Here is a 23,532-nt window from a genome sequence, read left to right as displayed (position 1 = left end):
CTTACCGTTAAAAAACGCGAAATTATCGGAGGAAATGGCATCTAGGTGTAGAATTACGACCATCACAACGTACGCCTTTCTCCGCTCTATGCAAATTAGATGAACCGGAGACAAAGTGTACTGATTGAGGTATTCATACGCAAAACAATATATACCTACTTACGAACTGCAACATTGAACTACAGACCTTAGATGCGATGGAACTTCTCGCAGAAATAGACATTGACACATATTAAGTCCAAAATAGAAACAATCTCACATTCAGTTGAAGAAAATCCACCTTGTCGATCTTTATCATGAAAAAAGAGAGCATTGCGGATGAATTGTAAACTATCAATATTTATGAGCATTAATTAGGATGACAGATGTCAACATTACTTCACGTGACCCCACATGATTTACGATCAAAACATCATACATCGCTAGGCTGCAGCAAACGACTGAGAACGTTACATTACTTTGTATAAGCAAAGTATACTGAAGGGCAGTCCTCTGAACAACGTTTGGACGAATGCTTTCTTGTCTTGCTACGAACTGTTGGGAGCGTTTAGAGTTTTCGTGAGCTCACTTCCATAGTGCTGTTTTTTAAATATATTCATTCTTGGTGATTTATCTCTTCATTCAACCGTTGCATTCCTACCAATGTAACTTCTGTAGTAAACAGTCCTATGTAACACTTGTAACAACACAGTAACACGTCAATTTGGCAAAACCTAGGCTTAATATCACCTAGTCGAGGTCAAGAATCGTCAGTATTCGGCCTAGGCAAACGTTAGCAAATCTTGCAGTGGATCTGTAGACATTATGTATCATACTACTGATATTCAAAAACTCAAGTGTTGAACCACTGTTAAAATGTTGTTAAAAGTACATGGTGAATGGGCCTGTACAGTATAGAACCTATTTAGCCTAGGCTGTATCTAGACTAGAGTAAGGGCTGACTCCTGTATTAATGGTTGACTAGCTGAGCAGCCTGGCTTTGCCAAAGTGTAACATTTTGATAAGATATAGCCCTATCAATTAAATTAGGCTTGACAGAACACAGTGTAAGCAAGTTAAAGAATTTACAGTTTAGAGACTGTTTCTTATTTGCACAGTAGTACTGGTAGTGGTAGGCCTAAGAATATATATATTACTACCACTAGACTATAGTATGGTTAAGGGCAGCATAGGCCTAGCCTACTCAATTATTTTTGGTTGGCTAGCAAAGCAATGTGGTATTGCCAAGCAGTAATATTTGTTAAGCTATAGGCCATTTTGTTAGTTTGGCCTGACATAACTCAGTAAACGCAAGTATAGGAATTAAAAAAATTAGAAACCCATATTTTGTTTATGTTGCACATGTTTCTAAACTGCATACATTAGTTGCATTTCTGTGTCAAATCAACCAGTTTTCTGAAAATATCCTAGGAGACCCAGCTCAAATTTGAATGAAGCTTCATCAGAATCCATTATTGAGCACAAAAATACTAAATAGTGTCTTCTTGGTCAAAGGTTATTTGAGGTCAATGGTTTGTAAGGAATAATTCCAAAGGTAACTATATTAAATGAACTTCATACTTGGTATGTTGATCCACCTGTGATGTTAACTACTAGAACCCTGTGTGCACAGTCTAAATGCTTTCTTAAATGTGGCAAGGAATCACCATGAAGCATGTTGGCTCTCTGGTTATACAACATTAGGAGTGAATGGTACCAAACATATTTTAGAGAGGAAAAGAAAAGAAAACTTCCCACGTACAATTCCTGTGTCCTCTGGTCATGTCTGCAAAAAATGATCAAGAATCAACAAGAAATGGTGTTCAGGAGGATGACGTATACAGTTTTTGCTTCTGTATCAGGCAGCCTCATAACCCTAATTTATTTTTGTGTTACTGAAATTGTTATTTTAGAAAATATGGCTGAGCAGTTGGTCGTGGAAGATCTGAAACATGTCGAGGAGGAGGAGGATGATGATGACGATGAAGAAGATGAAGACGAAACAGATGACAGCCAAGAAGAGGATGACTCCGATTCTGACCAAGAACCAAAACTGAAGTATGAGAGGATACAAAACAAGCTGGAGGAGATTCTAAACAAAGAGGCCGCTAGCTGCATGGCTGTCCATACAAAAGTAATGTCAAAGGTCATCAGTAATCACGCCATATATGCTAGAAATTCAAAGAATGGTCATTAATATACATTTAATCTGCCACCTTCTAACTAGTTTGACAAAATTGTTAATACTTTTCGGTTCGGAATTTAGATACCATCATCAGCTAATTTCAATCTCCTTCAGATTGGTTTATATGTGTCAGAGCGAACGTCTTATTAATTTGTCAAGTAAATCTGTAAGTGCACCACGGCTGAAATTGCTACCAAATGCTGCTGAGATGCGGAACTCTGTTTGCACTCAGTCCAAACTTGGTTCATGAGCCCACAAAGCTAAACAGAATTTGGAGAATGTGGAAATCAAGTAATGCCGTGGCTATAAATAGTTTTGAATCTTATGTGTATAGTTATAATGGTTACCATATTACCAACAAGTTTAATAGCTGTCTATGCACATTAAAATGAAGTTAGTTTTCTTTACGTGTTGTAGATATCTCATTTCCCGCTAGAGTTCATGCTTTTAGGGCCGAGCCATAAAACTGTTGCCGCTTTGTCTGAGAGCCCATTTTGCTCCTCTATAATTCATTTTGTCCCTCACGAATGCAGTATGTCGATTATTATCATTTCCATTTCAGATGAAGATGTTGCTATGTTGACCAAATTAAGATCATTCTAACTGTGTGGCACACTTGCATGAGTAATGAAGGGAACCATGCATACAAAATGACCGTTTGTAGACTAGTTATAAATTCAAATAAAACAAAAACTGTTAGCAAACTGCTTATCCACTAAAGAGCCTGTGTAAGAGAATGTGTCAAAGTAAGAGGGTCTGACGTTTCGATCATAGCAGGATAAAGTACTGTAGGTAACCCCTGACATGACATCCAAATGGAGGACTCTTAACGTATTAGATGACACCAGATGGTTCATGTTGTATTGCTTGTGGGTAACTGTGTGGTTATGTATCATGATGTTAATACTTAAATTTAAATAAATTAAGGACAAAAACATTGTAGTTTAATATGAAGCTGGAGAACATCATTAATATTAATGAAATTGTTTACACAGTGGTAAATGCAAATGTGTACATGTACATTTATATGAAGCTGGAGAACGTCATTAATATTAATGAAATTGTTTTACAGAGTGGTAAATGCAAATGTGTACATGTACATTTATATATTAACGGAGGTAAAGACAGTTAAATACTTTAGCTGTAGGATATTCTGCCAATAGGTTGAACTTAGGTTGTGTAGTTAAGCTCAACAGTCCATTATGGTAATGAAAAAGACATTTCATGTGTCCGGCGAGATGTACCGTAATGCCAGACCTCCGGCGACCCTGGTTAAAATGAAAGTTTAATGCGATCAGTAACTGAAATTAGATGATGTTAGGTATTTTCTTTCACTGATTAGGACATTAATTGTCTTTTTAAAATGGGAAGTACCTGATAAATGAAAGTACATAGTTTTCACTTTCATTCATTTTGTCTAAGAATGCAAATAAGGATTGACAAGGTTGTTTTTCTTTTCTTTTTATCCCCCTCAGTTCCTAGCTATTGGAACACACTGGGGTACAGTACATGTACTAGATCACCAGGGCAACAAGATTGAAGATAAAGAGATTGCAAAGGTAAGTAGTTTTTCTCTGATGGTAGTATCACCAGCGATCAAATACAAACACCAAAGTTTTTTCATGATAACCTCCGTCATGCTATTGTACCCCCAATTAACACTTCAGTTATTCTTGCACAGAATTAAACTTGCCATCCTTCTGCATCATTAATAGCCTTCTCTTTAAAACAATGATATAGTCTAGACACAGTACCAGCATGTCTGAGTCAGTAGTACATGTCATAATAAAATGATGCTTTGCACCCACCTCCCCCCTCCCCCCCCCCCAAAAAAAAAGTGGAAATTTCTCAGAAAAGTATCCCATTGCACTTTATGTAGGGATTCATGTCCTTGATACCGAAAGCTAATTTTGTATAATTTTTATTTATTTTTTGATATTTTTTTACTGGTACCACCAGGTATACACATGATTGATATGGATCTTCATATGTTTGCTGGTCGAGTATAGGATTTGCAATCTTTTAATGTCACTGGTTTGAATGTAGTGCTAGCAGATAATTTCTTTGCCCTTCAATAGTTAATGCTCATCTCACATGACGCGTTCAAAACTAAAAATGCATTAACTCATTAACTCAATTTTTAAAATGTGGATCATGGGAGCATGTGACCAGTACCATATAAATCAAATTTGCCTAGAAATTGACTGCAACAGATAACCCACAAATTAGCCTACATCTCCATTTGTAGGGTTATGAACTTGATATTAAGCAGATAAAGTAGCCTCTTACTTTATGCTGAAGGTCACAGAGAGGGGGAAAAAACTGCCTATCTACCACCTAAAGCCTTTGTAGGTAAATGTATTAAACTTAGAGCGCCAATCCTAGCAAGATATCTTCTTCTTATTCTAGCTTGTATATATTTATGCTAAAGATTTCAATGATAAAGAAATACCATTTGATGATGTACAGAAATGTGTTTTACCAATTGTTAATTTACATTTATTTTTTGTAGCACTTGACAACTGTTAATCAACTTAGTCTGGACAACAATGCTGACTATATAGCAAGCTGTTCTGATGATGGCAAGGTTAGTAGAATATTAAAGTGGTGTGAAGACTCGCGCAAAAAGAAACGTCTAATGCCGGTAATTTGACCTAGTTTCGAATGAGGTGTAACAGAAGTGTTAGACACTACCATAGATCCCAGAAAATACACACACAGCTTGCTAACTTAGGAATTAGACACTAGTGTACAGTCAGTACATACAGCTGCGGTCAATACCCACAGCACAGTATACAAACGATACAGCGATGGACATTTCAGGTCCAGCTAAAGATAACAAGGTATCACGTTTCATTACATGTCTGCATTTTGTAGCGTCACTTGCAAGCAACAGAAAGTTAACTTTTTCAGATGGCCGCACGCGGTTTGGGGGCAGTCTTCAATGCCTTTAATGGAATTATTACTTCGCCCTCATTTCTGTTAGGTAAAGCCTCTGACAAAAGCTGGCAAAAAGAACCAGCCATAGCCATGCAGTTTAAAATGTTTATCATCATAATTCAGATGTATCAGTACTACTCTATAGTTTTTCCTTGTTATGACAATATCCTTGCGTATATTTTGTTTATTTCTAGCGCTTGTCCCCAATGGATATCTCCATGTTCATAATATGTAAATTAGATTCTAACTCATCTACAAAACTGTACGACTGTAATGTAGAACTGTATTCACAGTTATCATTGTTTTGGTCCTGTTTGTACCAGCTGAAACTGAAAGTAACTTGCTTTGGACACTTTTTGGAAAACAAAACATTTTCTATCAAACATACAACCAGAAATAATCAAAACTGCAGTATGAAATGTTTCCCGCAAGATAATGAGGGCGGTATTGAAGCATGAATAGACCTGATGTGTGACCTGATTAATTCACTTTGGCTTCGGCTTTGAGTATAAGGTTTCTATATGCTGCCGTGTTGGATGAATGAAGTCATTGCCGACTTTGCAATCCCTCGCACAAGTTTGGTCGGTGAGAATTACTTATAGTTATACCTTTTGGGAAACCAAAAAGTACAGCTTGATACAGGAGATGATTAATGGAGGAGAGGTTGTTGCTTTGACTTCTATATTCAGAGTTATCTCACCATTGTATAACAATTATTATTATAAAATAGATATCAAAATATAATTAACAACAGAGAGAGGGCTTGTTCATATTTGAAAATGCAAGGAGAATCTGACCCCGCAAGGATGATCAAAATTGCAATGTGAACACTTGGGTCTTCAAGATCAGACCCCGCACGCAATCATGATCCTCCTTTCAGGGAGGATCCTGGCCCCGCAAGGGCGATCAAAATTGGAATGTGAACGCTCGTAGGATCTCGGTTAGCGATGTGTCACATCCCCATACATGCATAAAGGCGAGGACCTCAGTATAGTGCTCACAGCTGAAACCTGTGATACTGTGGAAGCGTCGAATGCATGCATGCAGGCACTGCTATATTACCCTTTGCAGCTTTCAACGAGTTTGCTCGAGAATTTTGCGTCTAGTCATTACCAAATTTCCTGCCTTAATTTATACATTGCACGGAAGAAAAATACATCTCACAACAACAAAAGTTAACAAAGTGGTAATTTTTTTATCTGTATGGATTTTTGAAACATTGCATACCTTCGATACCTAACCGTTCTTATTATACGACATCAATAATGCTAAAATTGCTGACACAAAAAAAAAAAAAAAACTTTTCTATCATCATTTAAAAAATTTTACGAAGAAGTTACGATCCTTGTGAACAGCCTACAGGTAGTTGTCGTGGAGAGGGTACACAGTACAATTACAACACAGTATATCGCAAAGCTTTATGTACGATGTACTATTAGGTGTATTAACTGGGCATGCAGCTGTAGTAAGTTGTAAACAATCATCGTGACCTTTTCACACCTGCGCAATGCTTCCCTGTTCGTGCTTTACATCTTGACCCAGCACACGTTCTCCAATGCAAACCCGCACGGGTAGTTTCATTATCACCTTTGCGTTCTCGAATGTGGACAAGGCCAGAGAGAGAAATATGGGAAGGAATGGCCAGAGGTAATTAGTATCGGTTACATCCAGGAAGTTCTACTATTACAATAACAGGATGTAGTGTCTCAAGGCTGCTAGATAATGACATTGTAATTGGTTATATACATGGATTATGTTACAAAGTACAACATCAACATTACATTTGTATTAGTAAGGGTTGGACGTTTTAAGGCAATTACTTTACTTGATCTAAAGTATCTAGAATATGTAAACTTTAGTTTTCACTACATTTTGACACTTCACAGCCTTTTCACAAGATCAATTACAATAACCATGGAAACTGGATGAAAAAATTACGGAAAAAATGAGATGAATAACTTTTTTTTCAGTAGGTTGTAAATTCATGATCATATTAAGTTGAAAGAGTTTGTTGACTTCCAGAAAACCTACTGAGCATTTTGTTTGTACATTGTAGACCAGTAATAATCAGTCCAGTAATATGTAATAATTTTTTTTTCCAAAACTGACCGCATGAAGTCCAACGTTATTTAATGAGTAATATCTCAGGGGAAGGAGGGGGGGCACTGATTTACATTTATTTCTTGGTTTACTGTCTCAAGCTCTCTAATTTATTTTTAAATTTTATAATTTTAATTATTAATTGTTATGACAGGTGGCAATAACCGGATTATATGAAGATGAGCACAACCAAGTTCATGATTTTGATTGTCCCATCAAGGTGAGAGAATAGATCTGGAGTTTTCGTCTTCTGGTTTTGTTAATTTTGATCTATAACGATAGTAAGAATTTTCTCTAGTCACCTGTCTGTAAATACTAATTTGGAATTTAAAAGTAAAACTTGTGGTCCTTTTTCTGGTTAGACTAAGATAGATAGAAAGTTAAATGATGGAAACCAGTAAAAGGTAATGTCAGTGCCATTTACATTCCGAAAGCCGGTTAACGTTCTCTAAATGTCACTAACCGAAACATTCCGAAAGCCAGTTGAGGTAGCTGTCATTTTTATAAATGAAAATGTTCTGTTTTTATCAGTTAAGATAGTTGAAACATCCATAAAAAATACTTGAAAGGCCAAATTGAGGTATGTAGCTTAAAAATCAGTTATCAATACAAGAAAAAAACCTGTCATAGTCAATTGGGAAAGTTGATACATCAATAATACTCGGAAGGCCAGCAGAGGTTGGTCGAGATGTATTTACCTCCTAAGGAAACTTTAAATGCCATTTTGAGATCATCAAAACATCATTTAGTACTGCTGAAGAAACAGGAACATAATAGATATGTGCTTCCTATATGGCCTTAATATCTAAACAGATTGTCCAGATGGAAGTTTATTTTTGCCTGATAAAAGTGGAACATATTCTAAGAATCCTGGTGAAATTAAACATGTAGTTCCTATCTATAATATTCAACAATTTGTACCATTTTCATTGATAGGCCTACTTTAAAATTCATTCCTCTCCCCCCCCCCAAATCAAGGGGGGAATAAGCAACTTAGACCCTTCCCTCAGTCTGTGACAATTGTGTCCCTTTCTCCATAAAAAATAATGGTAACCTTAAATTTGGATTAATAACCCGCGTGCTTCTAACTTAATCTTCATCTAAAGTTATTCCTGTTAACAATAATATTACATGTATCAGCCCTAATAATTTCAACCTTCCCAACAGAAATTAATCTTGATTCATACTTTAAGAATTGAAGTTCTTTCGTTCTTTTCTCCTTTTTACACTCGTCCTCTATAGTCAGTTGCTTTGGATCCAAGGTTTTCTCAACATAATAGCAACAGACAATTTGTTACTGGAGGTGATAAGGTAATAAAGCTACTCAACTCTGATTTTTTTTTTTTTTTCCTTTTCCTTTTCCTTTTTCTTCTTTTGTAAATTGGATTTTTGTGGCATTAATTAGAAAAGATTTTCAGATTACTTGATACATTAGTAATAATGTCAAGGGCTTCTTGAAGGTTACTCTATATAGCACAACTGTATTTTTTATGATAGATCACTCAATAAGAGTTCTAGATATCTGTATTCAAGAAATTAGAAATTGTCTGAGTGACAGATCAGTTTCCATAGCAACGCATTGTACGAGAATTATCCCCCAAAAAATATATAGAACTGTTTGAATGGTTCTTGCTATTGATCTCCACTGTGATTTGTTATGGATGCCTCGCAAGTCCAGCCTTCCATTGGCAGCTGAGCAGATAAAGAACCCAACCGAGATAAGAAATATAATAATCACTCCCTCCAAATGTCAGATGCCAGCAATGTTGCATCTATGTGAGAAGCATCTCTTACTCTGGCTTTACCCTTTGTGGTTGAACAGCAACTTATTTAGAATCAGTCTCACCGAAGACCTTGATTTGGAGTTTCAAAGACGTCCATACTTCCATCCTCCTGCTTTGGTTTTGGTCTCTCACAGACGTAACAAAGCTTCCAGCCTCTTTAGCATAGGTTGTAATTCCTCCCAAAACTTCGCAAACTTGAAGAATACAGTTTCAACATCCCAGGATCTAACTCAAACAAGTGTTGTGTGTTCTTCATTCTTGCTTGTGTTTTTTTGTCTTCCTCTTTTAGTTTATTTCATTTCTTTCTTTATTTTATTTTTGGTCTGTGGAGAGGTTGGGGTGAAGGATATGCATGTGATTCATGCTATGAATTATACATTATATGTGTTATATGTTGTAAATTCATTTTTTAAATTTTGTTTATTTTTTATCACAGTTCAGTTTTTAATGACTGGGAAAATACCTCCATGCCCCATCTGTTGCAATTGTAAAAGATTTTTTTTTCATACGGTGTCATTTATAGTTGGTTCTTCATGAGAAGGGTTTCTTGGGTAGGAACAAATCTACTATTCTGCACCAAGGGGAAGGTACCATTCGAAACATACAGTGGTTCGGAGATCTGTTTGCATGGGCCAACGATCAGGTTCGTATTAACAAAGCTATCCAGAAGGGTCAATTTATGGATATCGCACACGGGCTAGACAGGCGATCCGTTAAAATGTTACCCTACAGAAACATTTCATTATTGAAAGAACAATGTCAAACAATGTTCTTAAAGGTTAATTTTTCACCTCTTGAATTTCCTTCCATTGGCCAAGACACAAGATATTTGACATCAAAAATGTTATTCAGCAATTCCTAACAATTTTACCAAACCATATGAGCATTCTTCAAAATAAAGGTCGCAATTGGTTTTTACTTCACTAAGACATTAAGAGACTTAATAGAATTTTAAATATTTTGTCACCCTGAAAAATTTATTCCAATATTTTTTGGTATTTATGACATGCACAAAGCAAATTCAAGGTTTTTTTGACCTATGAAATAGAATTTGAGTTGACGATCTAATGAAAACAATTGTTATGTGGTTATTAGTAGCACCATAGTATTGAAAACGTAAACCAAGTTACCATTTTGGATTGCTTTGAATCTGTCATATCTGTCTCTAAATAAGCTAGAACTACTGATGATGCACAGCTACTTGAAACAACTATGAAATAAAATTAATAAAATTAAAGTAAAATATACCTCCATGAGAATATTCTCGGAATTGATCTGTTTCTTCATATCAAAGACTAAATGTTAAATCGGGAGAAAAAGACATCACAGATGCGTATTGAAATTTTATTTTTTGGTTGATGTTATTGTGATCTATGAAAGTGGTGTTACATTTTTTATAGTAATTGGATGAAAGCTTACATCAGCGGACATCGTTTTCCATGGCCTCATCGCTACTCTCACCATTCTATTAATGGTTAACTTACAGTAATCAGAAATCCAAAGGGGATAACTGAGATGTCACTTTCAGGAGGCACTGCTAAATCACAAATTGAAAGCCTCGTGATATCTGTGTTAATATCCCTGCTGGCCAAAATTTATCTTCCTAAATCATTTTAAAAAGTTTTTAAAAAGGATTTCAAATTTTATTTTCTTTGAGGTTCCTCAACTCCAAATTTATGATTCCCAGATGACTCAGTACCTCATTGAGGTAGGATGCTCTGAAGGGAAATAAGAGTTTGATAGAATGGTGACCAATTTTGGTCTATCTAGCATATATGGGGCCAATACAGATGCCATTTTAATTGTTTTGATATCTCCTTCAATAGGACTAGATTTGTCCAGGGTCTAATTTGTATATGTTTGTATAGGTCTGTGTGTATACACCATATATACTATTTTGTATAGTTTTTGTATAGGTTTGTATATATATATATATTTGTATAGGTTTTGTAAATACAAATAAGCTATTTGTATAGGTTTGTATAGATTTGTATATATTAATATTTGTAACGGTTTGTATTGATTTGTATAGGTCTGTGTGTATACACCATATCTACTATTTGTATAGTATTTGTATAGGCTTGTATATATTTGTATAGGTTTGTATGTATTATATACAAATATACTATTTGTATAGGTTTGTATCTATAGGTCTGTGTGTATGCACCATAGAAAGTAGAACCCTATTGCTCTGATAGATTTACTGAGGGCAGTACAGTGAAACATTTTGCAGAGAATTTCACCCGTTTCTCTGATGTAGTCGGACCCAGCTTAGGTGCAAACGACCATAGCTTTCAATCTGTTAAGTCATTTGATGAGGTATACGTACCGATCTATCTTACAGGGTGTGAGGGTGTTTGATATGTCCGAAAAACGAAGGATATCATTCATAGAGCGTGATCCCAACCAGAAACTCCGACCGGAGATCGTACCCTGCAGTCTCTGCTGGAAGAATGAAAGCACTCTCCTGATTGGTTGGGCCAAAAGTATCAAGGTACGTATGGGATTTTTCTCGGGATAATCATCCATTGCATCTCGAATCCTGCTATCCATAAACTAACCTCTCACATGTGTGCAGCCTGCATAAATAATAATAACAATATTTGCTTTTTATATAGCGCTTTATACCAGCGATAGGTCTCAAAGCGCTTTACAGACGTTATATTACCCCTGGTCAATGATAACCTGTCCCAGAGACAATCCCTCCAGTCGGCAGCAGTTATATACTGCGCCCAATGACAAGTTACCTCACAGGTACCCATTTAACCCCTGGGTGGAGAGAGGCAATTGAGATAAAGCATCTTGCCCAAGGACACAATATAGTGAACTAGGCAGGAATCGAACCAGCAATCCTTGGATCACGAGTCCAACGCCTTAGCCAATTGGCCACCACGCTCCATAATAGACTATTATGCACACAGACCCGTCAGTATCCCCATGGCAGTGAGATCATGTCTTTGAAAGGAAAGTAGAAATGCCATTTGGAGATGTCAAACTTCTCTGATTTTGAATTGGAAAAGTCATAATAAGTTACATTACATAATTGATATAACGCCTTTTTTGCTGGAACCCCATCGTCACTTTAAGATTTTGGATTTTGTGAGAGGAAATCATCGCCCCAGCACTGACATGTGGTAAAATAACACACAATATTGTTGACATTTCAGCATATGTTAGGCAGCTTCCTGACAGGCTTTAGGAACTTAAAAAGAAAATTAATTCATCAATCCTAAAAATGGCTACTATAAAGTCTGCTACTGCAATATTAATTTCTTTTACAGAGGCCATTTTTCTCTAAAAAGTTCCTCCCCCCCCCCATCCTCACACATCCTCACACTCCCCCCATCCTCACACATACACAATTCCTCTAAATCTTATCGGTTCCTCAATCGTTGGATGCTCTTATTTCAGATTTGCAACGTCGTCAAGAGACAAGAGGATCGACGAGACCCCCGTAGAGATGCCCGCAGAGACCAACCGGACACCCTGCCCAGCAAATCACTCGTCATCCGTGAGTTTGACAAAAGTATAATTTAAGAAAAGAAGTCACAGTTTGTATTTTTATGCATGTGAGGATACCATACCTAATTAATTTCTTGATAGAAAGAAGCATTCAAAATACAATAACAGTTGCTGTAACTGCATATCGATATGCTGGTTTCCGTTCTTTGTTGCAACCTGCAAAAGTTTACAACTGCCAACAAACACATTGTCAAGCCCTCAAGTTTTTGACAGTTTTATTTGGTTTGTAAAGGAGATATATAACTTGGCATCGTATCTTGAAATTGATCACTTCATTTGACGTCGTACTCTCTGATGTGTTTCTTGTTGTACATGCAATGCAGAAATGATGATTTAAAGAGGACACAAAACATAACCATGATCTTTAAGTTTATATCACAGAGATATTTGTGTTAAGAACAACTTGTACTAACAGCTAACAAAATATTGCTCCAGTTGGGAGATATTTAAAAACCTATTTGAAAAGTCATGTCTGGGAACTGTCATTTTTTTCTAAATCTGTGATGTCATCGAACCACTAGGATCGGATCTTCGTTTTCATTCTCATATTTTTCAAATTTCAAATGTTTACAGTGTTGATGCTGAGACCGGCGTCATGTCATGTTAAGAGCTTCAATATTTTAGAGTCGGTGTGGACGTGTTTGTTGACAGTTATCTCTACCGCATAACGACGGTTGAGTTTTTGTCCATTTCAAGAGAAAAAAATTAATAGATCAGATACGCTTTCTTGTACTTTGGTTTTAGAATACCACATCATCACCGATTTCTACGTCTGTGGGGTCGCTCCTCTTGCTGTTGATCTGGTCGTCCTGGCAATCATAGCAGATGAGCAAAACGTTGAGGTATTTATCAAATTTTCTTTAAAGCTGACCTTGAATTATTTCTTGTTTCACCATTCCCCTAACAAATTATTTTACATACATTGATGAGAAATTGTTGTGCTCTACGTACTTGACTTACCCGCCCCCACCCCACCCCTCACCTCTCTCCACCCCACCCCACCCCTCTCCTCTCCTCCCCCATCACCACTTTGATGAAATGACAGATTAACCAGCAATGAGAACCTGTGACCTTCCACTCATCACCCAGCTCTCTCAAAAGACATCTGCTATTACCTTGTAGTAGCTTTCTTCTAATTTTTCATGCTTGCTTTGAAGGAGAATAAATTATCTCTTGTTTTTCAAACAAATCTCTTGACAATTATTCATCGTATTAACAATCGCTTTGATCAATCGTACCTGATGGCAAACCAAGTGACTCTCAAACTGCAACCAAATCCTTTAAATTGTCCATTATCAATTGCTAAAAGCCTATTGTTTTGGTGGAGGTCAGTAGAGGTCAAGTCTGATATTTTTTTTTTAATATCATTCATAGGGGCAACAAGTTGGAGGCAGAAGACCACAACTGAAGATTATTTCACTGAGCAGTCAAGCGTTTGAAACGGTTACAAGCGACTGTTTGACGACCAGAGGTTTCCACAAGTACTCTCCCAGCCATTACAGCTTGGGTATGCCATAGTTAGCTTTTTACTGTTATCACATAGGTTTTGTACAAAGTTTGTAGAGATTTTACTGAAGCACATAATAATACTGTTCCCCTCTACAATCAGGTTTGGTATCTTTCGTGCACGATGTAAATCATTAAAGACCATAGTTTATTAAATTAGTTATGATTAAAGGTTATCGGTATTTGTCTCAAGTGTTAGCGTTTATATTAAACATTTAAATTTACAAATTTTGTTGCAAATCTTTCCCGAGAGGTTTTGGCACCCCAGGTTGTTCTTAAATGCTACAAAGTAATGGAGTATTTGTTAGACAAATGTCTTAGTGAGGCAACCAACATTCAGTGCGGCAGTCAAATGCCTGGTTTGCAAGGGTGCGAGTAAATTTTTACCTCTTGCAATAATTTGGTGCTGGGCTGATGACCAGTTTGAAGATCAGTTGTTTCTGAGTGACAAAGAGTCTCATCAGTTTCAGAGGTCCATCTTAATTGAGAACAATAAAAGACAACCCTCGTCACATGATAACAATACAAATTACTTTTCCCTTTGTTTCAAACAGAGTACCTGGCAGATGAGGGTGCGTTCTACATCGTGTCACCGTTGGACATCATCGTTACTAAACAGAGAGACAAAGATGACCATATCGAGTGGCTCTTGGCTAACAATCGATTTGAGGTCAGTTTTGCTAGGCAAAGCACCAAGAGGGATTTGATTCAGTTTTACAAACCCTTAACTACAGCCCCAATTCTTATATGCTAATTAGGCTAGGCTAGGTACATCTTGCTCAGAAAATTTGATAGTCTAGATCTCATCTTAGATGTATTTGTGTTTTGAAAAGGCATCCATTTTTTTTAAAAAGATTTTTCATGTTCTTTCACCATAGGCAAGTTAAATTCTAAATGCAAATAGTGTTGTAGTATGTGGTATATATGTACAAAAGTCTTAATTCCTTCTTTTTCTTGCTTTGAAAATGTATTTGCTCATTTGAATAGAAAATTTCTTCACATTGGATAATTTTGTTGTCGTCTTTTATTCGCCCGGAACAAATAGGAAGCTATGGAAGATACCAAAAAGTACCAAGAATCACTCCACATCTTTGATGTCCAAAAAGTTGGTGTCCGATACATCGCCCATCTTATATCCAAGAAAGAATACAAGAATGCTGCTAGGTGAGAGAGAGAGTTTCAAAACACTAAATCATTCTCAATAACGTTTTAACCCCTTCTGTTTCAGATGCTACCAACTTGCATAGTAGTTGCTACCGTCATAAACCTTGATTTGAGCTCTTGTGTAAAAGAAAAATTGTTAACAATTTAAGAATAGTGAACACAAAGTAATATTGTGTTCATCTGTGGAGGAGGGGTGAAGGTGGGAAGGGGAGGGGAAAATCAGGGCAGGTGAAATTTTTAATGTGAAATTTCAAAGTGGCAAATTTTGCATTTAAATTTAAAGGCCTAGAATTTAAACGGCCAATCCACTCAACAAGTTTCATCACTGCTATGACATAAAGAAGAGTTTAAAGTGACTCATTCTTAAGCCAAACAAAAGTTGACTAATCTGAAGTTTTGTCCAACAAATCTTTTGTTGTCATTTTTATTTTTGGTTTTCTTTAATTCCGCAGCGTATGTCCTTCCGTCCTGGGCAAGGACATTGCATTGTGGGAGCAACAAGTCTACCAGTTTGCTAAACTCAATCAGCTCTGTGAGATCAGCTCCTACGTACCCACGGGCGACCTCCGCCTCCCCAAAGGTCAATACGAGATGATACTGAATGAATTCTTGCAAAGAGAAGATTTAGAGGTGAGGGGAAGATAATGATAGAGATTTGTGTTGTGGATGGAATGAGTTGAGTAATTAGCTATTTCAATAATCTTATTCATCAATAGTGAAAAAAAATTGTGTAAAATTACCATTTCTTTAATGTTTTCGTGAATATGATGTAAATTTGATTTTTTTTTTTCAAAACTCTTTGGATGGTATGAAATATGATGGAATCCAGTTTTAGCCCCAAATTTCTACATTTTTTGTTCAAATTTATCGTTAGTCAATTGTCAGTGTGATGCAAACACTTTTTTGACTTTTCGTTGTAAACATTGCAGGGCTTTCATAAGCTGATAGTTGATTGGCCGCAGGATCACTACGACCTATTGACCATAATCAGTGCTGTGAAGGATCGTCTGCTTGACCTACCGGACAATCCCATCTTACTCCACGCTCTCGCAGAGTTGTACTCCTACGACCACCATTACGACAAGGCTTTGACGATATATCTGAAGTAAGTCAAAATTACAACAGAGAAACTAATATGATTTTGTGACTGAAAAATCTTAGTTCGACTTTATTTTCAGTTTTTCAGTATTTTCTGGCGTTCTATACAAAATGACTTATAGCAAGTCGGATGTGACATCACATGACCACTTTCAGCTAGACGATTTATCTTTTTAATTCTTTCTCAATTTTTGTGTTTTTTTTTCTTGGCTTTAATTGTTTCATAGCAGAAGTAGTCCTATATTAAGAATTCCAAAATATTATGTAGATTCACTTGAAAGTTTTTTAAAAACCTGAGGAATGAGGCTTTATCATACAAAAGTCCAAATTTGAATATGAAAGAAAGCAGAAAGGCTTCTAATTTTTTCCTAAAATCCATAAGGGTTGGATCTTGAAATTGAGACCAGATATTGAACATTTGGGGATGTTTATCCTCTTCTGTCCCTGTATATCATTCTCTTGGCAAAGGTAAAAAAGTTTTTGTGCTCCTTGCTTTACGGGAACCAAAATAACTTTTAATTACCTAAACTGTATGCTGGCATATCATGTGATAATTTTGTGTTCCTTGATTACGTGAAACAAAATTAACTGTTAATGTCAAGTTGACCTGTATATATGCATATAGGTGGAGACTTTTGTGCTTCTTTCATCAACAAACCAAAAGGACTTTATGCAATGTTTGATTGTTTTTATTATTATTATTATTATTAGCTTTTTGTAAAATGTAGTCCGAGTTGTTTCTTTCCAAACAGACACAGCCTTCTTTAAAATTGGACGTTCTCGTTTTCAGATTAAAGCACAAAGACGTCTTCCAACTCATCCACAAATACAACCTTTTTAAAGCGGTGAACGACAAGATCGTCATGCTGATGGAATTTGATAACGTCAGAGCCGTGAAATTGCTGATCGATAATACAGATAAAGTTCCGGTAAGTTCTGACTCACCTTCCGTCAAGATTATTTGCAATTTCAGGGTTGCAAACATCGACAGATTAGGGATTCGGCAAATGGTGACGTTTTGCTCTGTCTTTCCTTGAAGTTTTTTTAGTAGAATTGTGAATTTTGACTTTGACTCAAGTTTGAAATGTTTTTTACTACTGTGTGACCTGTATTATAACCCTAAATTTTTTTTTTAAATAATTTTTTTTAGTATAGTTTACTATCTCTCTATAAAAATATGAACCATTTTTCATAAGCGATTGTTTCATAATAATTTCTTTGTGTATATGCTGTTTAGTTGCATGTTAGACCATAAACCAATGGTTTCTTGTTATTCAGTTCTTCAAGCAGATTAGCCAGTATATGTCAGGTGCATCGGACAGGAACTCGAAACAATTTGGGAAGATTGAGGAAAAGTTTATCACAGTTCATCTGGTTATGTTGCTGTACTGTCATGATCTATGATACGGTGTTGTTATCTTGCATGGAGCACTATTTATAATCTAACTTATTATTTTTATATTGTTATTATTTGTTAAGTTTGTTGTTGTCTTGTCTTTCAGATCAAATCTGTGGTAGACCAGCTTACAAAGCACAGAAAATTTCTTTACCTGGTAAGTAATCTTCTAAAACAGAGTATTTAGTTTTTGAAGCATTTGGTACTGTCTTTCTGTCCAGTTTTTGACGACAGCATTCTTCAATTTTACCAATTTTTGTTGTGGAGTTTTGTCATCGTCAAAAGAAAACATGTTGTGGGTGTTTTATTCTTTCTCTGCTACAAGATGAATTAGTCACCACTTTTCAAGTAATTAATTGCATTTTATTCATTCAAACTTCATTCAAACATTTTTACTGAAGCTAGCCAAACAAAAGTCCTTTGCCATTTTGTTTTTTCAATTTGTCAATTTTGAAAATTGCATGAATTAACTTTACAAAGTATATTTCAATCGTTCATGTCCGAAGGCCAAGATCATCATTTTCCTTCAAGAGCCTGTTTTGTCTCTCTTTAAAGTACCTCCACGGCCTCTTCCTGAAGGACTCAGGCCAAAATCGTCACTTTCTTTTAAGAGCCTGTTTTGTCTCTCTTTAAAGTACCTCCATGGCCTCTTCCTGAAAGACTCACAAAAGAACACCGAACTCCACGCGCTTCTCGTCGATCTCTACGCGGAACACGACAGAGCCCAAATGATGCACTTTCTGAAGATGAGCAACCATTATCCATTACAGACAGCCCTGCAGATATGTAAACAGAGGAACTACGTACCAGAGATGGTATTCCTGTACAGTACGTAGGAGTGGTTCAATATGTTATAGTCATGTCTCTAAACCTCGGTTGAAGTATTAGATTATTTAACCGTTGATCCTGGCTGATGGGAGAGGGAAGTGACTCTGGACCGATCTGGACTGAGCTAGTTTTGTCTCAGCAACAGGTCTAGTCTGTATGAGAGTGGTTTAACCTCTGCTGTACCAGACTGGTCTGTCTCGGCAACAGGTCTAGTCTGTATGAGAGTGGTTTAACCTCTGCTGTCCTAAATTGGTCTGGACTGTGGTCTGATATTTATGGTCTGCTCCAGCCCTTTATATGCTGATAAGATCTGTCCTGCAATCACATAATCTTTGATGCTGCCTCACCTATTAGACTGCATATATATACTGGACTGGGCAAGTCTGCACTGGTCTGTTCTGTTCTATTTTTTGTAGTCTGGAATGGTCTGCTATGTACTGATAACATGTGTGCTTCAGATAAATTGCTGTCCCATATGTTAGACTTAACTTATCAAACCTGTGTTAGTCTGGATTGGTCTGGTTTATTTGTGTAGTCTGGTCTGATGGAATGTTTTTCCTGGTTGATACTGTCTTTTTTTATCGTGCGTACCTCCCAAAGTAATCCTTGAAGTTGTATCAACACACGATACCTGCTCTAAAGATAATTCCGGCCAAAATATCCGGTTTTGTCCTCAGCTGAAGGTATCTCCACTCATTAATCTTATGAACCGCAAACTTCTTAAATTTTTCTTAGTAAATAGTAAATGACATTAAAATAATTGATATCTTAAGGTCCCCCCAAAAAAAGGAAAGAAGAATACAGAAAAGTGATAAGTTGTTTTATGTCATGTTTCACGTCTTTACAGCACGAATGGGAAACGTAAAACAGGCGCTGCGTTTAATCATCGACGAGCTGAACGACGTAGATAAAGCAATCGACTTCTGCAAGGAGCAAGATGATGCTGAACTCTGGGAAGATTTGATTGAATCTTCCATCAAAAAACCCGGTGAGAAAATGCGGATTGTTTTGACATGTTTTCTCAAGGGAGGAGAGGTGAAATAAACAGGAGATAAAGACCAAAAAAACACACACAAAATATGTTTGGATGTTGTTATAATTGATTAAAAGTGATAGTGTTGAGATTTAGCAATGGTTAAGAAATTATTGGGAAATAAACAGGAGAAAAAGACCAATAAAACACACACAAAATCATACATTATGTTTGGGTGTTTGATATAATTGATTAGAAGTGCTATGTGTTCAGATTTAGCAATGGTTAAGACATTTTTGGGGAAATAAACAGGAGATAAAGAACAAAAAACACACAAACAAAATCATTATGTTTGGGTGTTCGATGTAATCCATTAGAAGTGCTACGTATTCAGATTTAGCAATGGTTAAGAAATTTGGGGGAAATAAACAGGAGATAAAGACCTAAAAAAATCATAGCAGTCATTACTTTATGTTTGGATGTTTGATGTAATTGATTAGAAGTGCTACGTGTTCATTTAGATTAGCAATGGTTAAGACATTTTTTTTTCAAAGAGGAAGGTTATGTTGAAAGGGTCAACTTCAAATTTGCAGGTATCACCTCAAATTTTCATGCGTCTTGGAATTTTGTTAATGTTGAAGACTGAACATTTCTTCAAATTTGAGTATAGAAATAGACAAGAAAAGAAAAGATATTAAAATGGTATTTTTTTTTTTTTACTTTAGATGACTAGATACTATGCTATTCACCATTAACAATGATACCCTACTAAATCCACCTTAATGTTATATCTTTGTCTTGCATGTCATTTTAAGCCACAGTTCATTAATTCATTAGCTTATAGAAGTTAAGTAGTTAAGTGCTCCTTTGCTTCATCTTAACCAGAGGCAAATTTAACTTCAAAAGTGCACAGTAAATTCTTGGCTTGAATAAGACTCAAATTAGTGGCCTCAACAGTTACAAGTTCCTTTCTCAATCACAGCCACCAGCTGAGCTAATCAGCTTTTAATTGGTGGCTGTCGTTGTAAAGTTATCTATTTGCTGGGGGTGCCAAGGTGAAGCCACAAAACCTTGCATACCTTGTAAACCAAGGATCTTACCCCCAATTTTCATTCGAAATAACCCAACGAGCAGCAGGGAAGTGATTTCGAGAGTAATTTTGGCTTGTAACCACGCAGTCAACGGTTCGATTACTGTTCTCACTGGAAAATAATTTCTGTGCACTTTCAATATTGTGTTATAAATTCACTTGTGAGGTTTCCATTGTCCATGTATGAGGAAAATTATATAGTATTTATAGTAATTAATTATATAGTAATTATATATATTATTTAACTACTTTGAGAATTTTTTTACTTGTAATGTAGATTGTAGTCTGTGATCGTAAGCAACAGGACTCACTATTGTATCTAAAACCCTTGCAAACTTTGATCATGAATTTTATTCTCTTATTACAGCCTAGAGATACATAGAGAAACACTGTATGTCTATACGGAGGAGGCCAATTAAACACTTAGACTTAAATGTGTTTTGTCCTGTTTGGCTGTTGTCTTTAATTAGCTGACAATGTCAGAATTACTACAATTAGTAACAAATTTTTCATTTTAAGCCTAAAGGTCATTGATGCTTCATTCCCTGTAACAATTGATCATATTTTTCATTTGTTCTTGCAGTATTTATTACGGGACTTTTGAACAACATTGGAACTCATGTTGATCCTATCATATTGATACGGGTAAGTTGATAGCTGCTCTGCACATACCAACGACCATTTTGTCACCGAACCATTATCAAGAGATGAAGATCAATAGATTTTCAATTCCCTGGTCGTGTTAGCAGTCCCTGGTCGTGTTAGCAGTCCCTGGTCATGTTAACAGTCCCTGGTCGTGTTAACATTCCCTGTCTGTGTTACCGTTGGCTATTCTGTCACACCCGAGTTGATGCTATGAACATATCAATGACTATTTTATATTTTCTGTGGTGTTACAAGGCCATTTATCAGGTTTTGTCTTTTTAACTTAAGAATATGAAATATTTTTTTCATTCTCCCTTTGTTGCAGAAAATTGAAGGAGGCATGGAGATACCTGGCCTGAGAGACTCATTAGTTAAAATATTGCAAGATTATAACTTACAGGTAAGAGAATACAAACCGAACAGGAAAGAAGGTATCTTAATATTGTCCATGTGTGTGTACAGTAATGCTATAAAATCCCTGGTAGTCAATCTTGTTTGTGACCCCAGTGTTCACCTTCTTTATCTTGCCAACCCCCCAGTGGTAGATGTTGTCCCCAGGGGAAGGGGATCTACAGGGAGATGGTAACCCCCTCACATTCAAGACATTTCTGATATAATTAAGGGTGGTGAGTTGCAAAATTGTGTTATATGTGGAACTTTTTATGTCATTTACGTTCACAAGTTTTCCACCTTTTTTAACCCCACAAATATTGACAATGTTTTTCTCCTTCCAAAATTTTGGGGACCCTCTAAAGCATTTTGGTGACCCTAAGAAGGGTCCTAACCCCCAGTTTGAATACCAGGGCTGTAAAGGAAATGTTTATTTGTCTTTGTTCTGATTTACGACTTTTTATTCTAAGGGAGGGGAAAATTTGCCAATACACAGAATTTGATATTGTACTTGATGGTAACGTTAAGGTTAGAGAAATCCACAATTTTCCCATCTGAAGTGGCCTCTGCAAATTTTAAATATAACAAATGATATAAAACTGGCAATTGGAAAGACATGTTTAAGTAATAAGCTTATTATGTTGAGTGATGGACCTGGGGTACAGTACAGTTGGTTTAAAAGCTGGCATGCCAAAAGAAATATTTTCCCCCGAAAGATCTTCTTTCTGGTTCTTAAAATGTCAGGAATAAATGTTGAAACATGTATGCATAGTCTCTTAAGGTAATATCAAGGGACAATTTAACTGATATTGAGGTGATTAGTGTATATAAAGTGAAAGACAATATTGTCATGTAATAAAGTCAGATATGTTACTTTTTGTTCGCTGTTAAAGAGTTGGTCACCCAGTTTATGGATCCTTATGCTACACAAAGACTGATTTCATACTCTTTACATAGCTGGAGATTAAGTTGTTTATTTCTTAATCGTGAAAAATGTCATGTAGATTTATATCTCTACATCTGAATGATTTATAATCCAATTTATTATCAATTTATTTTATTTTATTTTATTTTATTTTTCTCATTCTTTTTGTAGATATCTTTACGAGATGGTTGTAAGAACATTCTAGTATCTGATTGTTTCTCGTTAATGGATAAACTTAACAAGATGCAGAAGAGAGGATTAAGAGTGGAAGGTAAAATTTCACCCCACCTAGCCTTCTACCCAATCACTTAACATGTTAATTAATATCCAAACTATGTTGGAAACCAGCTTTTTACCACCAATCACTGTGGATTAGGAGGGGGGCGGGGGGACTAGGTGGTGGTTGACATTGGTGGAAAACATAACAGGAAAATTAAAAATCCTCTTCCCCCTCCCACTTCCATATAATACAGAGCCAAAATCTTTCTGAAGTTTGCAGTTCAGTGGCCTTGATCTGGAATTAATTGTTAATTAATTTCGAATTTCAAGATTTCGAAACAAAGGATCACAGATTAAGGTGCAGTCTAGTTTCTTTTTTCTTCCAAATTTCTGTTCAGCTTTCACTTATCCTGGAAGCAATCTTTTCGTTGTGGTGACTTCTGTAACAAACTTGCAACGTAACGTTTTAACACACTGACACAACTTTTATTTTATATTTTAATGTCCAACATTTCTCTTATTGCTGTAACTTTAATTTGAAAAAAAATCTTATGACAATTAGGGTTAAAATCTGCCTCTTTTTATATTGTTTTCCTTTTTCTTCCAATCAGTTTCTCAGAGCTGTAACTTCTGCAACAGCCCAATCTTCAATTCCATCGATCCGTCTGTTGTTGTGTTCTTTTGCCATCATGCCTTTCATGAAGATTGCCTCATCAATCAAAACGTGGTAAATTTATATAATAAAAATTTAATATCGATCTAAACTCTTTAGACTTTACCCTCCTCTT

At 36.1% G+C, this 23,532-nt stretch overlaps 2 protein-coding genes across 7 annotated transcripts in view; one reads left to right on the top strand and one right to left on the bottom strand.

Moving 5' to 3' along the window:
* Positions 1 to 118, bottom strand: part of LOC139959060 (uncharacterized) — a 51,936-nt gene extending 51,818 nt beyond the window's left edge. For 3 of the 4 annotated variants that reach the window (XM_071956607.1, XM_071956613.1, XM_071956612.1), the window contains exon 1: positions 6 to 118. The gene's annotated coding sequence lies outside the window, so the exon portion shown is untranslated. The remainder of the gene's footprint in view (positions 1 to 5) is intronic. The other variant, XM_071956610.1, reaches the window with a different exon arrangement.
* A 282-nt stretch (positions 119 to 400) lies between these two features.
* LOC139959059 (vacuolar protein sorting-associated protein 41 homolog) overlaps positions 401 to 23,532 on the top strand; it is a 24,573-nt gene continuing 1,441 nt past the window's right edge. The window contains exons 1-23 of one of the 3 annotated variants that reach the window (XM_071956604.1): positions 401 to 558; positions 1,893 to 2,113; positions 3,640 to 3,723; positions 4,677 to 4,751; positions 7,359 to 7,424; positions 8,447 to 8,515; positions 9,512 to 9,631; positions 11,333 to 11,482; positions 12,400 to 12,499; positions 13,255 to 13,352; positions 13,885 to 14,017; positions 14,571 to 14,686; positions 15,062 to 15,180; positions 15,633 to 15,810; positions 16,110 to 16,285; positions 17,069 to 17,207; positions 17,781 to 17,831; positions 18,310 to 18,502; positions 19,350 to 19,490; positions 21,149 to 21,210; positions 21,536 to 21,610; positions 22,697 to 22,796; positions 23,356 to 23,471. In XM_071956604.1, the coding sequence (XP_071812705.1) occupies positions 1,898 to 2,113; positions 3,640 to 3,723; positions 4,677 to 4,751; positions 7,359 to 7,424; positions 8,447 to 8,515; positions 9,512 to 9,631; positions 11,333 to 11,482; positions 12,400 to 12,499; positions 13,255 to 13,352; positions 13,885 to 14,017; positions 14,571 to 14,686; positions 15,062 to 15,180; positions 15,633 to 15,810; positions 16,110 to 16,285; positions 17,069 to 17,207; positions 17,781 to 17,831; positions 18,310 to 18,502; positions 19,350 to 19,490; positions 21,149 to 21,210; positions 21,536 to 21,610; positions 22,697 to 22,796; positions 23,356 to 23,471 (2,577 nt within the window). In that variant the 5' untranslated portion in view covers positions 401 to 558; positions 1,893 to 1,897. Of the gene's footprint in view, positions 605 to 626; positions 645 to 1,892; positions 2,114 to 3,639; positions 3,724 to 4,676; positions 4,752 to 7,358; positions 7,425 to 8,446; positions 8,516 to 9,511; positions 9,632 to 11,332; positions 11,483 to 12,399; positions 12,500 to 13,254; positions 13,353 to 13,884; positions 14,018 to 14,570; positions 14,687 to 15,061; positions 15,181 to 15,632; positions 15,811 to 16,109; positions 16,286 to 17,068; positions 17,208 to 17,780; positions 17,832 to 18,309; positions 18,503 to 19,349; positions 19,491 to 21,148; positions 21,211 to 21,535; positions 21,611 to 22,696; positions 22,797 to 23,355; positions 23,472 to 23,532 lie in introns of those variants that run through there. The other 2 variants (XM_071956605.1, XM_071956606.1) reach the window with 2 other exon arrangements.

This window comes from Apostichopus japonicus, chromosome 18, assembly GCF_037975245.1.
Source record: "Apostichopus japonicus isolate 1M-3 chromosome 18, ASM3797524v1, whole genome shotgun sequence".
In the NCBI taxonomy this organism is placed as follows: Eukaryota; Metazoa; Echinodermata; class Holothuroidea; order Aspidochirotida; family Stichopodidae; genus Apostichopus; species Apostichopus japonicus.
Note: the sequence above shows the minus strand (reverse complement) of the source record. Positions and strands in the feature narration are given on the sequence as shown.